The 18680-nt window shown below is 36.0% G+C and overlaps 1 protein-coding gene across 4 annotated transcripts in view; it reads right to left on the bottom strand.

Moving 5' to 3' along the window:
* Positions 1-18680, bottom strand: part of LOC148653429 (formin) — a 144818-nt gene that overhangs the window by 5770 nt on the left and 120368 nt on the right. For 3 of the 4 annotated variants that reach the window (XM_088648416.1, XM_088648417.1, XM_088648414.1), the window contains one exon: positions 6806-6955. In XM_088648416.1, coding sequence (XP_088504542.1) covers positions 6806-6955 — 150 coding nt within the window. Of the gene's footprint in view, positions 1-6805; positions 6958-18680 lie in introns of those variants that run through there. The other variant, XM_088648418.1, reaches the window with a different exon arrangement.

Genomic DNA, 18680 nt, shown 5'->3' with positions numbered 1-18680 from the left:
ACGATTAAATAAGCGTGCAGGTTTACAAAACCTGTCCATTTTGTCCTGCTACTTAATCTTATTTGTTGCTTAAGTGTTAAATGAGGCAAAAAGTGTGGAGACCTAGCAGTCAAAGAACCCCTGGGTAGAACAGAAACAATTATGGCTAAGTCACTACTCGCCCAAACTACCCGTTTTGTGTTAATCATGAAAAAACTAACAAGGCTTGCTGGACATGGCTAGGATACGTTAGCAATCTTTCAAAATGGTAAACAGACAATACTTTACAAAGGCCTGGGAATTTAAACACTAAAGAAAACAATTTAAAAGAGAAATATTGTTCTATGAAAATAAAACACCATTGGATAATAGTAGTTAAGTATGTTAAACTGATATTTGTTTTTATGGATATGTTACTACTACTGTATGTAGACTTTAATATGTTTTGGGAGTGGGATCATTTTCACGGAGTGAAGTGATATGCTATATTAATTGTTTCATTACATAAGAGCTTGGGATGAAATTCTGGCCATTCACTGACTGCTAATGTTAAACACTAATGATACAAGTGGGCAGCTTTCCATTCTGGGTAAATACAGATGGCCTCTGGTACTATAAATACAAAGTCACCATCAAGAGACGTGTTTGGAATGTGTAATCTGCAGGTGTGTTTATTATAATTTAATCCATTTCAAGATCAGGGTAGGCAGTGAGAACGTATTTAAATCAGTTTTTACATTATTTGCAGTTTGTTGGCACTGTGCAGTCACACAGGTGCAGTTATCCAGACTTCTATCCTTGAAAGGCAAACTGTTAAATGAAACTGTGAGAAAAACCTAGTTTGTATACTGAATAAAGCTGAGTGAGAACAAAATTTCAGCTTCCTCTGTAATAGCCACTTATAGTTCTGAGGTTATGTCAGGGGAAGTAATAAACAATAAAGTGTCCACAGAACACTGGTTCAGACATGGACTGCAACGCCTACACTAAAATGGATCACAACATTTAACTGCTTTCCACCACAAATTAAATGACTAATTTGAAAAACCCAGCAACATGGAATATAGGAGAGATATCTGTGAGAGCCCATAGTTTATGGAACCTCAGGTTTACAACCATTCTTGTTTAAATGCAATAGCACAATAACTACATAATGTTTGCAGACCCCTCAAAATATATCACCATTCCTTGTAACTGTTGGAAATGTTTTGCTGTGGTCAGGATTAATGACATTAGGAATTCAGTTGAACTAACAGCTGAATAAAGCAATTATCTTTTACATCATAGCCCTTAGTATTTATTACTAAATACTACACAACATTACACAACATCATGTAATACTACACAATTTATTACTAAATTTATTACACAACCACCAACATGGAGTTTGAGGTCAATATTTGTATTCTCTGTTGTTTTTTCCACTTTCAGAATTCCAGGTAATATTCCTTATAGGGCATATTGACAGTTATCTAAGAATACATTTTATATTAGTGATGACTCAATCACTAACCAACTCAATATGACAAACACAAAGGCATATCTATATTACTTCTTTTTGGAGTACTTAAAGATTAGAAATATAAAAATAAAACCTAGGGCAGCATCATGGCGCAGTGGTTAACTATGTGTCTCATAGCGCTGGGACCACAGTTCAAATCTGGACATGGGGTGCTATCTATATTTAATTGTAAGTTTTCCTTGTGTTTGTGTTGGGTTTCCTCTGGAAGCTCTGGTTTCCTCCCAGTGTCCAAACACACATTGGAAGGTTAATTGGCCTTTGGGAAAATTGGCCCTGGTGCTAGCGTGTGTGTGTCTGTGTGGCCCTGCGATGGACTGGCATCCCATCCAGGGTGTATCCTGCCTTGCGCCCGATGCTTGCTGGGATAGGCTCTGGCTCCCCCGTGATCCTGAATTAGATTAAGCAGTTAGAAAATGAATGGATGGACAATAACATCGTAATAAACAACAGCAATGGCTTGATAATGATTTAACAATGGATTTGATAATCAATTTCTTTAGGATCACATTTCTCACCATATATAGGACAATCAGGCATTTAGTCCAATAGTATGGTGATATAATATTCTCAAATGATTGATACTGTATGTTCTGTTGAAATGTTCAGTTTTTGATTAAATTGTTTGCTGGTTTTGATGCATAGGCTAAACATGTTTCAGTTAGAAATACAATATACTGTTACAGCAATGAACACTTAGCACTAAACATTAAACATGGGCAATGCTAAATAGCCAGTTGAAAGACAATTTAATTGGAGATAGTGGCATAAAGCCCATCTTAAAAAAAATACATACTCTTATCTGTATATCTAATTATAATTTATAAAAGCAGCAAAAAAATAATTGAAATAATATTTTCAAAGAAGACACCTATTTTTCTTTCACCATGTGGAAAAAAAAATAGAAAGTATTTTTTTCCAACAAATGTACATATACAGCAAATATAGTCTAACTTAAATGAGAACACTTTACAGCAGATTCAATGAATGTCAGTGTGCCACTAAAGAAGATGCTGTACTTATAAAAGGTGTCTATAGGGTGGTCTTTTTATAATGAAACATCCACCTACTGCGCAATACCTCCTTCAACTCGAGGCTACGAATGCTTGCAGAAAGCAATTCAGCTTTCAAAGATGAGAATACTTTCCCATACAAGCTGCAGTCTTGGCCCTTGCTGATTCCTTTCCCCTTTGTCCTTGTTAAGACATTTAGCAAAAGGCTTCATCAACACCTCCGCTTTCTGGAATGAAACTGGAAGTCTCCCTTTCATTGCTTCCAACTCCAGAACACCCCCAGCCTGCTGCATTAGCAAGGCCAAGTGCACTTGTGTGCTTCTGGCATTGTGTCACTGCAGTGAGAGCTGCCTGCTCAGTGTGACATGCAGTTTCATTCTGACGGGATACGAGCGACATCGTCGTCACAGATGCACCAGAAATGGGCCTTTTGTAACGAACAGTTCTTTCCGGACCCTATGCGGACGACACAATCCGAAGAAGTGGGAAACACTAGGAAAAGGTCATGCAGGGATACGGGGCTGAAAACAGGGGGGCGTGTCCAAAGTGCGCTGGTGCACGGGGAAGGTGTGGCCGAGGCAAACAATCCAGAAGTAATCCATAGAGGGAATCCAAAAACACAAGAATAAGTCCATAGCTAGGTGATCCATCCTAACAAGGAATTAAAACCATGAACCGGGTCGGAACCGGCGGACAGGGAACGGGAACAGAGATTAAAACCTTAACGGGACCAGGCGCTTCCAGGTCCCGGACTCGCACGGTGTGGAAACCAGATGCAGAGCCAGGATGAACGTCAGCGCCTGGCTTTTAAGGTGGGCTGGGAAAAGGGGTCAGGTGCACAGAATTAAGTCTAAAGTGAAAGGGCTGGAGCACCCTTAAGGAGGGGGGACTATAATCGTGACACCTTTAAGAAGATAAACTTAAAGATCAGTCTGTTCAGATTAAGCTTTTGAAAAACAACTCTGAATAATGGCCTTAGGTTATAGGATACTTAAGGAGGTTTCTAAAAAAGATTTGTATTACCTTTTTTATTCCCTTTATAATAAACTTAATAGGTGAACAAACCTTCAGTCATGGGTAAATTGTGACTTACAAACAGGGCCAGTGTTTTGATACAGTGAAAAATAATATTTTTAAATTTAAAATTTCTTATTTTCATTTAAGACATTTCTGATACAGCAATAATAGCATGAAGACTAAGCACTGAACATTTAGATATAAATAGATCATTTGCCACACCAAAATGTAGTATATTTCAATGTACAGAAGCACTCAAATATTTAGAAGTCATCCCCTTTTAAAAAAGTAAATGTATAATTTGTGCGTGATAATTAAAATAGCTATTTTTATTCCAAAAGCTGACAGTTTACAATTTCAGCATTTAATTGCTTAAATAGATTTGTCATTGTTTTCATAAGTAATGGTTTTGATGAAGAAAACAGTAGCCTACTTCAATCTGCAAACCCAGCTAGTTGGACCTACAGATAAGTGTGCTTTTAAAATATCAACATCATCAAAATGAATCTTAACGAGTGAAAAAGAATATTAAACAGTGGTGCTACATAAAGCCACCAATCTTCAATTACCAGATGATTTGGTAATTCTATTACCAAAAAAAAGTGGGTAAATCTGTCAGTCCTGTTTGTGGCCTGAACTACTGTAGCTCTAATCATGATCAAGAAAAGTAAGAAAAGGAGCACTTAACAAGGCTGATTAAAAACAGCAAGAATATATCATATTCTTTTTCAAATGTATTTTTGGTTATTCACTTTCAATAATTATAGAAAGTGAACAACACACTGTGTAAAGTCGAAAACGGTAATGACAAGCACCAATTTTGGAAATTATATAAATCATTTTGGAACGTTCACTCAGTAGTTCATCAGAATTGATTGAATAATAATGTAATAGTTTAAAAATACACTTTCATCCTTGCATGTCAGGCTTTGACATAATTCTGTTCTGGATAGACTCAGTTGAATTTTATTCATGTCAACAACTAAAAAGCTTTTGCAGCAGTTATTTTTTGCATTCTGTTTAATTCTCCCTGCCTTAGGAAAACGTACATTAGAAAAGTACAGTTTATTAACTCTTTATTCAAAGTTTTCAAAGCATTCCTGAGTTACTTACTGCAAAAAGAGATCAAGAAAACAAACACGGTCTTTATTGGTTTGACTGCCTTCTTAATTGTCTCAAGTGTCAGACACTAGATTTTCCAGGCAAACACAGAAAGCACAAAGAGCGCTCCAATCAACGTTAGCCTGTGAATTTTGGCTGGAGTATTTTAAACTAGATTTGCAAGCCTGTGATTGGCAAATTGTCAGATAGGTTTAGCCATTTTTACTAAAAATGTTTTATTTCTTCAGTTCCTTCTTAGCCTCTTCACCACCGTTTCGTTCAATTCCTGTTTTAAGAACTTCCTTATGATTGGAATTAAAATCTAAAACACCTACAGTATCTAAACTGAGAAACCAGCCTGGACAAAATACAGGACCATTTCTAATCATATGTAAATCATGCCAATGTTGGTTCTAACAAAATGGATTGAAACAATTCAGATCTTCAGGAAAACCCACAATTCTGAGGTTAAAGAGTTAAATCAGTCATCCTGAGCAATGTTTGGCCAGTTAGGGTTTTTACATTCCCCAAGAGTGTCTAAGGAATCAGCAATAAAGATTTTAAATGTGTCTGGTTCCTCTTGTATAATATTTTACACTATTTCAAAGCCCTAATTGATTTATACAACTCAATAAAATAATTGCTAATAAAGCAAATTTTGTGTAGCATCTATTCTAATTATAAGTTTCCCTTTTTTCCTTCCCAAATACAAAACATTAACATTGGTTCCTCATTAAAATATAATTGTTCCAATCCCTAATTGTATCAAAGCCATAATTTACATTAGCACCCTTATTATTCCACTCTCTACCATAAAGGCATTTAAGCAGTTCTCTGAATACATTAGCTCTAGTGTTCTCATTTGGATATGCAGTTTACAGTTACCACCTTGATTTTCGTGATGTCAGAGGATAGACGTACCATATTAGTAAATGTATTGATAAAGCAGACTGGCATAGGGAAAACATGAAAAACTATATTTCACAACTTATTCAGTAGTGCTTAGAAGATCACATTTACTTGTACTATAGTTATGTAAACTAGTAATTAAATTATTTCTAGTTTGAGCTTTAGTCATCTGAAACCATATACTGCCACATCAGATAAAAATTACAATAATATATAGTTGTTCACTGAAATAACGTTCTTATTTACAAAGCTTTTTAACTTTTCTATTTGACTTTTTTAAATAAAAAAGTCACACAATTATTTTCTATGAAGTAATTTTATAGTAGATCATTATATAGTAGAATAATAAAAACAAAAATCTTCTTTTGGATATACATGTACTGTAAATGCACATATTCAGGTAGAATGCTTAAAACATTTCATGTATTAAAAGGGAAACTGTACATGAAAAACATTAAAAAAGGTTTCATTAGAAAGACTGAATAAAGGCTTCTTCGTCCTTAACCGTATGCACCACAACAGAGATGGAAAGTGATTAATTGTTAAAAGTGTCTGTAAACCAACAACATTAACCTTGTTCTATGGATTCCCTGGATCATGACATTGTTTTAAGAGGTTTTTGGAACACCCTGTATTTAATGGGCTTTCATCCCCACGCTAATAAAGCCGGGAGGCCGTCGTGAGATGTGGTGTCGCACAGTTTGAGGCGCACAGCAGGATGGCAAAGGTCAGATGAAGTGTCGTAAATCCAGAGTAGGGCTTTGACATTGTACTAACTGTGGCCCAAGATGTGCTTCGTCCCCCCTTTGATGCCAGTTCACCTTAATAACTGGTAAAAGCAGCCACTTTTATTTGTCTTCACTGTCTGCAGAATTCATATTGCCTCATTTAGACTTGTTCAACACAGAAAATGCAAGAGGAACAGAGAGAAGCAATCTGTTCTATATTAGGTGGTGCTCTCTTTTGTTAGTAATTGGAGTTACTAGTATTTATAAGGTGCTGTTTATCAGGCGAACAGAGTGAATGGTTCCGATTCTTAGACTTAACTTTGAGAGTTCTTTTCCCACCCAAGAAAACATTTCTACCCATTTCTGTCAGACACAAAATGTAGCATAAGACCTACAATGTCACTACAATGTTGGAGCTTAAGGTAAATAATTGGGTTGAAGGACGTACAGAGAGAATGTCCTTAAAATCTGCAGTTTTATAAGAGGTGTTTTTGTAAATGGTTTTGACTTGAGTGTTTTGCGAATTTGGATCTACTCACCGCTCCTTAGAGATGTTTTTGCTTTCTCGTTTCCAAGCGTTCTTAAAGTCATTGCAGAACTCATACCACAGCATGAAAATGTAGTTAGGCAGAACCTCCTTCTCCCCGGACTTTGGCTTCAGACTGAAATATTCCACCATGTCTTCAAAGCTACAGAGAAACGAGCAATGTCAATGCAGAAAACCAATGGGATACGTGATGGTTTCCCTCAGGCCTGCTGAGGAGTCAGTAGCAAACTGTTTTAACTCACTCACCTCTCAGAGGCTTACGGAAACCATGCCAGAAGATCCTGCCAAGTACTGTATAAACTAACCTTCCAACACTCATGAGTTCCCTCAAAGGCACTTTTATTGAGTTCACAGGCACATATTACATATTTTATAGCTTTTCTTTCCTTCTCTCTCTCTCTTTTATTTTTGGAATTTGGTTGACTGGAAGAGGCTTTCACTGTTTCAGACTGTGAGATGACTAACAACCTCAGACGTCTGGAAATCAAAAACAAATTTCACATGTGTAAAAAAAAACAATGAAATAAACTCAAGGTTTTGCACTGAGGTCCAGGATAGTGGGAATGGATACCTAGGTTGATTAGACATTTTCAAAGTAATGTGTATTTATCCCTCTTACATAATTCTGTTTGTAAAAAAATATAATATTTTGAATGAATTAACAAAAAATCAACCTTATGACCATTGATTTTACACAAAAAACACAATATATTTATTGTTGAATACAACAATAACATATAATAATCACCTCACATGTCTCTAAGATGGGGATTATATAAGATCAAAGATAAATGTATTCTACCACCTGAAACATTAACAAACTCAGGTTTTTGTATTAAACTGTAAGAAAAATTCAATCACACAGCAGGCAGAAATCACAATGTTGTGTGGAAGGTGAAACATGAAGAAGTGAAAGATGTGTAAGCAGCTGAGGCCCATCAGTAAATCTACTGATCCACTGAGCCGACCAGCTGTCACTGGCCCATATGATCTCTTTTATTTCTCCATTTCAGTGTCCAGGGGAACACCTGAAAAAGTGGAAGGAAGAGTATTCGCAATTCTCTTGATTCTGTGAACACCAAGCAGACTAATGTTTCCTTTTGCTCAAAGCTCCAGCTTTTCCTATGGCTTTGTTTCGATAATTTATTATTATTATATATTGTTGTTATTTACAGCCCGAAAGGTGGTGGGAGACTCAAAACTTTATCTTAGCCCCACAAAATGGTTGTGTACTTCTTTATTTCTCTACTTAGCTGCACCTTGCTTTGCTGTTTTTCCAGGTTCTACAAAATCTCTTGTAAAACACAGAAAAATACCAGCCTGCTACAACTGTGTTCAATATACACAATGTACTTCAAAACTACAAAGCACCCACGGCCAGAGTTTCATGTTTTACCTCCACTAACATTTCAAGTAAGTTATCATTAAAACAGCTAAACAATTATCCAATAGACAATAAAAAACAGTAACAAAAGATTCCAAGCCAGGAAGATTTTAAGAACAAACTGTCATTATAGCCTAAAGAGTATATTTCTGAAGTTATTAGCAAAGTAAGAAATTGAACCATACACAGTTTCACTGTTATACTGTGGTACGCAATATTTAAATGGAATACAAGAATATGATTTTTACCTTTGTTACAACTCATACTTTTTAATTTACAAATGAATTGTAGGAGACAAATACTTTGTCTTTGAATGTATATACAGTATACAGTGTATGCAATATTTGTAAGCATGCACTGAAATTCTTAAGATAGCTGTGTAAACCCTAAATAACATAGCACAATTGGTGGTTAACCAGTTACAGAAACATTTATTCAGGGAAACCACCACCATCAAACAGGTCGTTGATGAGCCTAGGCCCTTGTATTTATAAGAATAGATGTTGACAGAGCATTTAAATGTATATGGTATTTAAGATTTATTACAATAAGCAGGAAAAACATACTTTTCCTTTAGAACACTTCTATTTAATTATGTCCCTGCAAATAAAAGAGTAAAAAATATTTTCCCACAAATCATAAATTAACCATTATTTCCGTTTAAAACACAACAAAAAAGTTCAAATCCCGATTCAAACTTACAGAATAACCAGTGTTTCTACAAATTCAATCTTTGTACCAAATGTATAATAATAAATATTTTGTAAAAACTAAAAATGATGGATGTTAAATTTGGGGAAAACAGAGCAACTCATAAGTATCTAAAATGCCTTCAACCTGCTTTTCACCTCTGTAGCTTTGATTCATGGTCATAACCACATTTCAGTATTGTCTAGTAAGTGAACAATAACTTATATGCAGATATATACAATTAGACATATGCATATTCACAAATATGCAAAGATTTTGATTTCATTTTCACACAAATTCCAACACTACACACTAAATGAATCACTTTTTCATGAAATCATGAAACACTATTTTTATTGTATTTTTGTTATTTTACATTTTTGTAAAATTATAGCACCACATAATGACACACTGTGTTTGCTATGTGCTTTAAAGGATTAAACCACAACAATAATATAATGCAATCTTGCTTTTCCACAATAAGGAGGAACAGTGGTCTCAGGGTTCTAAAGAATTGTCTTCATTTCACGGTTTGTATTCTGAGTCCCTCGAGAAGTTAGCAGGAAACGCAAATTCCTTGCTTAAATCAAATAAAATTAGTGTGAGATTCCCTGAGTTTTCATTTACCATTTTTAAATAAATGGAATGTTCTTTAGAAGACCTACAAACATGGTTGTGCAAAGACAGCAAAAAAAGTTTAAAAAAGCTTCCATCTTAGGCAGGAATCGTTTTGGTTGTGTAACATAACTGGGTTTGTCAACCTCCTTAATTTGGTGCAAACTGACATTGACAAGCTGCCTAGGTGGGCATGATTATAACTTTTCCTTGGTGTGAGCAGAAGAAGGAAAGCAGCTCACAAATAGCTCAAACAGTGGAGTTGCTTGCTTGTGGCCCTGTAATCCAGAAATTGCCATTCCTCTGAGAAATTCCACCCGACCAATAGATATTCTGTGGGCTTGACTGGCAACTGTAAGCCTGCTGTAATGCTACAACAGGAAATACAATGCTCCCCTACTGTACTGTATATTGAGCTAACATAACCTCTATTGATATAAATGTTATGGTTTTAACTGTGTATTGTAACATTCTGCTTGATTTTGTCACTTCCTTACACTGTCTTTAAGATGTAAATAATGTCTTAACATACATAATTGGTATCACAAGCAGCCTTTTAAACTCATTGTTGCAATTTGTAAAGAGAACACCTCTTAGTTTTGCATTTTTGGTAGCACTGGCAGTATTTGAAGTTGAGGCTGGTGCCTGACTTTCAGGGCCTGTGATAGTGATGTCCTGATCCTGGTCTTCCAGATCTTGGATGTCTGCTTCCAGACCCTGGAGAGGATCAGATTTGTTTCATGATGTGATGTTATGCGAGGTTGTTAGGTTGGGTTGAGGGTTTTACCAGTTTTCAAACCCTTGGAACTATCTCAGCCCCTTTAGGTCATTTCCCATTGCATTAATGTGTTCAAGTAGTGGCTGGATTTTCTCATAGATGTACAGTAGTCTGGTTGTTGAGGTTCATCCAATATGTCCCACATGTTGTGTGCAAAGCACATGTTTAAGGACCAGTTTTACAGTGGATGTTTAAAATGATTTTGTAGGGATACAATGTATACTATCATGCTTGTGTTCCATGTTAATCCAGAGAAATTTTATTTTGTTCTGAGATGAGAAATGTTAAGACTTATTTATATCCTCTGCTCATAAACAGCATGGTAGAGCTGGCCATTTTTAAGGGAGATGTGCTCCTACTCTGTCCTGTCCCTAGTTTCCTGTGCTTTGCTGTCCTTCTGGGGCTATATATTTCCGGGTCACTGATTCACCTTCGCTCAGCATTTGTCCTGAGACAAGCTGTCCTGAGACAGCCCCATGTCCGCTACCTGAGGGCATTGGTTTCTATTGTTTCCTGAACTGCTTTTTCCGCTCTCCTGCCTCTCCACGGTTCGTCCCTTCAAACATCCATGACAGAATACTGAGCCTCCTTCTGACCCCATGCCTGTGAGCGGGCTGCGGCTTGGCTTTCCTTTGGTTGATTTTTTCATTTCCTGGTTTCCCCCTCTCTCTGGTCCCCCTGACCCCTGTGTTGTGGAACTCTTGGTTCCTATCTGTTTATTGTGGTTTGTTAACCTGGTCTCCCAGGTTTATTTTTGTCGTTGTTTGTGCTTGTTTACTTGTCTTTTTTTTGTTTTAAGTCTCCGGAAATCTGCCTGACCCCCTCTTCCTCTACCCAATAAAGGGTTATACCCTGGAGGAGGGGGCAGCTCTCAGCCGTGGACTCCCGGAGGTTTCCTTTCAGTTAAATTAGGTTTTTCCTCCCCCCAGTCCTGTGCAGCTCACTTATTTGTATGGGAGTCAGGAGCCACCCCATGAAGGGGGGGGGGGTACTATCACGGCCTCTGCAGCCAGAGGGCGCTCCTACTCTGTCCTGTTCCTAGTTTCCTATGCTTGCTGTCCTTCCGTTGTCTCTCTCTCTGGGGCTATATATTTCCGGGTCACTGATTTACCTTCGCTCAGCATTGACATTCAGATGTCCTGAGACCCGCCTAGCATCCAGGTTGCCCAACGTCCGCTGCCTGAGGGCATTGGTTTCTATACGACACCTGAACTGCTGAGCCCGGGATAATCCCCATTCTGCCGCTACGCATATGGGTCTTTTTCCGCTCTCCTGCCTCTCCGCGGTTCGTCCCTTCTGACATCCATGACAGTGCCAGTGTAATGGAAAATAATTATCATTTATTCGCCAGAACTATATCAAATAGTTTCAGCATTATACTACTTAAAAGCAACAAAAGTGCTGTTTATTTGGCATAGCAGAGCTCACAGATTTTTTATGTTAATGGTGGGAGAGAAGAGTATTATTCCGAAATTTTATTTTGAGTAAAGTAAAAGGAGAACCAGAAGTTCACCTCTTGATGGCATTGCAAACAATACTCCCATTTTGAGATTACAGTTTCATTTGTTTCATATTTATTTTGCCACGTAACGTAAGCCACTTTAATAGCTTTAGACTGAAATGTAAAAACAGGTTACTGTTTCTATTATCCTAACCTTACTGAGACATGTGCCTATATAGTAATAATACCGTAATTCTATAGTGAATACTGTAATATTTAATATGATTAATATTGAATAGAGTACAGAAACAGTACTGTATATTTAGTAGCTTAAATAACTTTAATGACATTAGCTTTTCTATAGCACTGTAGAACCACAGAACATTAAAGACATTTTCTATGGGCAGTTGTCATATATTTGATATAATAAACTGTAATTCATGGGATGCAGAAAGATCGACAAATGGTTTGAACATCCATATGGTAAATGGGTATGCATGTTAATGAAAGACATGCAACGTTGATACAATGTGTGATGCAGAAGTTTCCATAAATGTTTTCTATTGTATGTTATCAGTCACGCACTTCACAGAAATTCAGTATTCCAAGATAGTATCGTAGATAATTCTTCTTTTCCTATACTCTCAGCAAAGACTCCAGGACCACTTGAAGGTTCTTTGATTTCCTAAAGAAATTGACATCACTTCTAAAGCTCTTTGTAGAACTTCACTATTGTGATTAATTGTCCTTTTTTGTATCAGAACTCTTTATGACTCAGGTCATGAGTCAGACTGCAAACAAATCTTTGGGAAACACATCTTAACTCTGCTGAGGGATAATAAAAGAACCTGTCTTCATAAATGGATGTTCCAGGCTTGTGTGATGTCACTGCTACAACAGTCCATTGTCTGTGCAGTACATTTTGTAACATTGTAACGGGAATTAAAGAAATGTCCTTTGTGTATTTAAAACAGCTTTCAAATATTGCATATTTCTTTATCAATAATATATTTAATGAAATATAAACTGATTATTATACAGTACTCAATGACATGGAAAGGCTAAAGCTTTTTCTGATGTACACAGCTCTTAGCTCTTATTGAGCAGAACGAAAAAGAGCTGAAACTAGATAAAACTAGTGCAAATGCCAAATACTGAATGGAATTGACGTTTGAGTTCTCCAGACTTACATTGGTATAACAACAAGGAAGGCAAGTTTTGTGATTATTTTTACTACCTTTATTCAATCTGACTGCTGGACAGTAGATGAAATAAGTTTAGAAATGTTTTGTCTGAAGAAATAACCAAGAACATAGTCTTTCTTGAACAAAAATGACAAAATTCACATTTCGTCACTCTTTGTAACTCTTGTAACTCTGAACATCTGACAATAGCTTATTTAAGCAATAACAGTGAAAAAAACAAAGAAGAAAGTTAAACAATAAATGTGAAGAAGACAGAAACAGTCTATTAAAAAAAATGTCCGTGGTGAGATTAAACAAAAAAGGAAAAAAAAGAAACTGAAATTTGTATTTTTGATTAATGATCTTTACCATTAGATAACACACTATGGCCTCATACATTGTCAAAAATATGAATTCTAATGAGTCTTAAATGATAAGTGAAGAAAAAAGAAATACTAAACAGCAGGTCAAGTGGCAGGTCTTTGCTGCTGTGTTGGTAATAAAGAGCAGTTTTCCTTTCTAAAAAAAGAGCCTGAATTCCTGTCTGCATCCTCGCCGACCCCGACCCACTACATCCTGAAGTTCCTTTGGGATTCATATTGTACAGACTGCTTCCGAGCTGATACTGGTGCTAATGTTCCCGTTTGGCACCACCACCATTAATTCAAAATTAACAAAAATAAAACACTTATTTAGGCTTCGGTGTGTTGACGGAGGAACACTCATCGCGGGCATCGTAGCGGATGACAGTGAAGCTATTGCTTCTGGTGTGTCTAAGATGTTATGAATTAAACCTATGGCTTGGCTTAGTGCTTGTTGTGGTTGAGGTTGATTTATTTCCTCCTTCTTGGAGCACAGCAGAAAATGAGAAAGCTTGCTGATAAATTTTCTCAGCCAATCACATTGTGCCATTTAGATGGACTGCATACATTGGCCATAAATCACCTTCCATACACGTAAGATGCTCTCACACTTTCCATTTTTCCTCTCACATTCATTAGTTTTACCTCTCACATACACATAAAATGCATTCACATTCACTAATTTTGCCTCTCACTTTCACATTGTGAAGGAGTGTTTTATGTGCGAGGTAAAACTAGTGAATGTAAAAGTGTCTTCTGTGTATATGCGAGGTTAAACTAGTGAATGTGAGAGCGTTTTCTGTGTATGTGAGAGGTAAAACTAGTGAACGTGACAGCATTTTCTGAGTATGTGAGAGGTAAAACTAGTGAACGTGAGAGCATTTTCTGTGTATGTGAGAGGTAAAACTAGTGAACATGAGAGCATTTTCTGCGTATGTAAGAGGTAAAACTAGTGAACGTAAGAGCATTTTGTGTATGCGAGAGATAAAATGGAGAGTGTGAGAACATTTTGTGTGTAAGTGAGAGCAATTTGTGTGTATGAGAGGTAAAGTTTGAATAATGGCCTAAACAGCACCTCATAGAAAAGGAATGTGTTCTTTCAGTTCAAAGCTTGCAGAGACTTAATTTAACATTCCAGATCTCTTGTTCAAATTTAAATGCAAAATCATCAAAATATGACAGAAAAGGGACTTTAATCTATTTGATTTCTTCGAGGCATCTCTTTTCAGAAAACAAACAAACACAGGGTTTTATTTCTTGCAAAAAAGTACATTAGGTGATGTGATTGCGGCTTTAGTTTGGAGTACTTTTATAATAGTGCAGGTGGGAAGCCATTGAAGATGCTATAATTTAAAGAATGGTACTCTATATCACAAATAATAATCCAAGGAGAAATAACAATAGTAAATGGTACAAAATAAATAAAAGGACTTAGAAAACAAAGTAGCAACTTGATACAAATGAAATAAAATACTCTTGAAGTACTGTTCTGTTGTGAGAAATACAGTAGCTTGCAACATTTACCCTTCAATGTACAGTATTTAGAAGGAAATGTATATATATTAAACTTCAGCCATATGAAATAAGAGTAAAGAAAACAGTTTCTGTATAGTAATATAGAAATATATAGTTATAGACATAGTTATACACAGGAAAGCTCCAACTTGTCTGAGAAAATAAAAGTTAAATGACTACCACAAAAAAAGAATTTAGGACTACTACATACAATTTGCTCTTTAGCTATTTTTACTTACTCTTTGCTTAAAATCACATTTTAGTAATTCATGGTTTTATTGCAGCAAATGCTATATTAAAGTTGTCTTATTAAATACATTGAATTCACCAAAGGATTTACAGTCTTATAAACAAAATATGCCTCTATATGATCTGCCCTTTTCATGACGCAGGCTGAATTTCTTAAGACACACTTTAAGTGACTTTAAACAAAACCTTTTGTAAGAGCTACATATTTGACCTTTGAAATGCAGGATAAAGTTATGCTTTGTTATTTCAAGATGTGACCTAACATTTTTCATGTACAACATGAAAGCTACAAAATGTCCTTAAACCAATAAAAATAAAAAATCCTGACAATTGAAATTTATGTTCTCAATAACCTACAGCTCATTTTGCTGCATAACTAATGTACACCTGCATATCATGTGAAGGCGAGCATCAGAAATAAGGGACAATTTAATGAGCCATAAAATTTGGATATATTAGGAAAACCTCTGAAAAAAGAGAAACATAAAATTAACAAATTAATATTGCATGTTTGTGAGAGAACATTTTCAATAATGTACACGGAGTACACGTCCATTAATGGACAGTATAATGAGCCAGAGAAAGTAATTATGTAAATCACAAACAACAACATCATGACTAAAATACAATGTCAACAATGTAGCAATTAATTCAAGAAACTAACAAGGGATGTACAGTATATATGCTTGTATTTTTCTTAGGAGCACAAAATGTTATCAATTTGAAATTTAAATTGTAAGAACATTGCTTAAAGCCTCTGCTCAATCACAGACCTACTACTCTGCATCTAACTGAGACTGAGGATTATTTTACAAAGAATTCAAGACACTGCATCATACCTCTTCATAGTACAACACCAAATATATACACTGAGCGTCACTTATAACTGCACTAAATTCAAAATGTTTTCAGGAAAATGCTACAGTATTTTTGTGACAGGTTCACCGACATTTTATTGAACAGACATGATATATGTAAATTGACTATGTTGAATAACACTTAACACAGATTAACACAGCTCAAAGGTTGGTTGGGGGATCATCAGGGATCATCAGGGATCTTAGAAAGGCACAGGTTGGCAGTGTGTATTACCACCACTGGAAGCAATTCAAGCTGTCTGTCTTTTAGGATTCCGTTACATTCTACTCATGCAACCTGCAAAAGCCTCTGCCTCCTCACTGGTTTCTAAGCCCTCGATAACATACAGTACATCACCCCAACTCATCCTACAAGTCTTCAATGAGACTGAAGTGTCATGGCAAGGGCATCCACAGCATAGCTGGCACATTCTAATGTTGCAAAAAACCTGCTTTTACACGAGCAGCATGAGGAAGTGTGTTGTCCTACTGGCATATCACCACATCAGGATGAGCCCACAGGAAGGGCAGCAGGTAAGCTCTCAGGAGTAGTTCAATGCAACTCCATGTACTCAACTTGTCTTTAATCACTACAAGTGGAGTTCTGTGGCAAATAGTTGCTACTGCACAGACTGTTACACTTGGATCTCCCCATCGACTGGTTTGTTGCACAACAACGAGTACAATGTTCTGCACATCTGTGCCACACTCATTGACATCCATTAGGGTGGTCTACACAAAAATGGACTCAGAGTTTTAGTCCACCTGAGGAGATTTAGTCCATGCGAATGGTGCAAAGGTGTTTTCCTGATAAGCAGGGCATAATGACTACTATCTGTATTTTTCTCCTTCCACCTGATTTTCACCAGGTATGACATTCAACTGGTTAAATCACCTCATCACTCATGTGTCCAATTAGCTCCTTTACAACTGCGATGATTTATGCAACAATTACTCAAGAGTATCACATTGTCATGAAGAGAAAATAATCAAAATACTGCTAAAATGTACATTTAATGAATATCTGACTTCTGTATTCTTTTTTCTTATAAATCATAAAAAACAGAAAATTTACATTTCATTCTAGGTATATGCAGTATTTTCCTATTAAGGCAAAATCCCTGACATTACTGACAAAAGTTCTTATATTATTACAACTGCTTTGTATTAACAAAACAGTTATTTGGTTATATATAACAAGACAAATAGTTTGTTAAGAAACAATAAAACAGTGGTCTCCAGCTTCTGGGATGGACAGTTCCAGTCCTTCATACTCTATACAGATACAGTATTTAATCAGTGGCTATAGATCAATCTTGTTTAATTAAGTCAATAATTGTTAAATTGAGCAATTAAAATATGACAAATAAAAATCAATACACATTGGATATAGACTCTAATGTCTCAGGCATAAAAAAGCACACCACTGGGTAAGTAAGAACAAATAGTTCAGCTTTCAAATATCTCAGCCCTTATTATTAATGAGAAGATTTGAATAAGTGATCAAAGTGTTGATAGCTATCTCATCCATTGATAAAACCTAGCAGACCTACTGCAATCTTAAAAAATGGAGCACTCCTTTTCAGATGCAGACTGGAAATTACAAGTCAGGTGCATATTTATTCCCAATTACCATTTACTTTTATAAATACTGCTTGGTTTTTCTATTTAAACTGGATATATAGCCATGGCATTTTGGTCTAGTTACATTATTACCACACAATGATCACAACAACAATTATTTTTAGTCAAAATACAATTTCACCAATCATTGCCTATGCTTTCAAGTGCAGTGCTTAGTACTTATCAAACTGTTAAGTTTCTGTGATCCCCAGAAGGAACCTTTCTATTTTAAAACTTGTCCACCTGAGACTCTCCATACAAAAAATACAACAAAGTTTTAATAGGGCAGTAAAAGCTCACAGAGAGAGAATTACCTAAGGTTATTGATTGTTATTTAGCTCTAATGAGCCCAAGTCAAAGTTAATAATCTGTTTCAAATTGTAGTGCAGCACAACTCTTTCAGGGTCATAACAAGAAAATAAATATTTTACTCCAGATTTTAATTTTGTTCTAATCCACAAAAAAACTTCAGCTTCTTAAAATGGATATTGCTTAGTGACCTGCCTCCTTTTTTCAAAACACGTCTGTTGTCAGGGAATATTACTGATATGTTTCAGTGAAATGTTGATAAGTATTTTTTGCTCTACTATTCTTTGTGACTTTTGTATGATCTGTATGACTTTTCTCATATACATAGAAATTAGGCTATTGTGGTTATTTCTGTGGATGTGCCATACATGACAGGCAAGTCACAGAGCTATGACAGCTATGATTTAAATCAATGAAGCCTTAGACACATGGCCTGCCTTATTCATAATGTGGCTCTCAGTTTAATGAGGTGTGACACTGGGAACACCACAGAAGTTCTTTTAATGGCCTTCGTTTTGAATAAAACAGAAGCTGAACATCATAAACCTGCCCTATAATGTGATTTGCTCTTTGATCAATATTCTAAGTCTATCAATTTCACTAAAGCTGTGTCAGCCTAAATCTACATTTTTTTAAAAAACTAATAAGCTAAAGCTTCATGGACCGTGCTAATTTGAAGGAAGGCAGCTGAGTGCTGGGTGTCTTTACAAACATTTGGAAACTGTTGAATGATTACTTTAAAGGACAACACTCTAATCGTTAATAGATTCACTTTGTGTTTCATGTTGTGCTATTAGGGACCCTGTTATGGTCATTTTACTGAAATGAAAAAAAAATGTAACAAACACCTTAAGTTTCTT

This window comes from Lepisosteus platostomus, chromosome 10 (assembly GCF_059453375.1).
Source record: "Lepisosteus platostomus isolate fLepPlt1 chromosome 10, fLepPlt1.hap1, whole genome shotgun sequence".
Taxonomy (NCBI): domain Eukaryota; kingdom Metazoa; phylum Chordata; class Actinopteri; order Semionotiformes; family Lepisosteidae; genus Lepisosteus; species Lepisosteus platostomus.
Note: the sequence above shows the minus strand (reverse complement) of the source record. Positions and strands in the feature narration are given on the sequence as shown.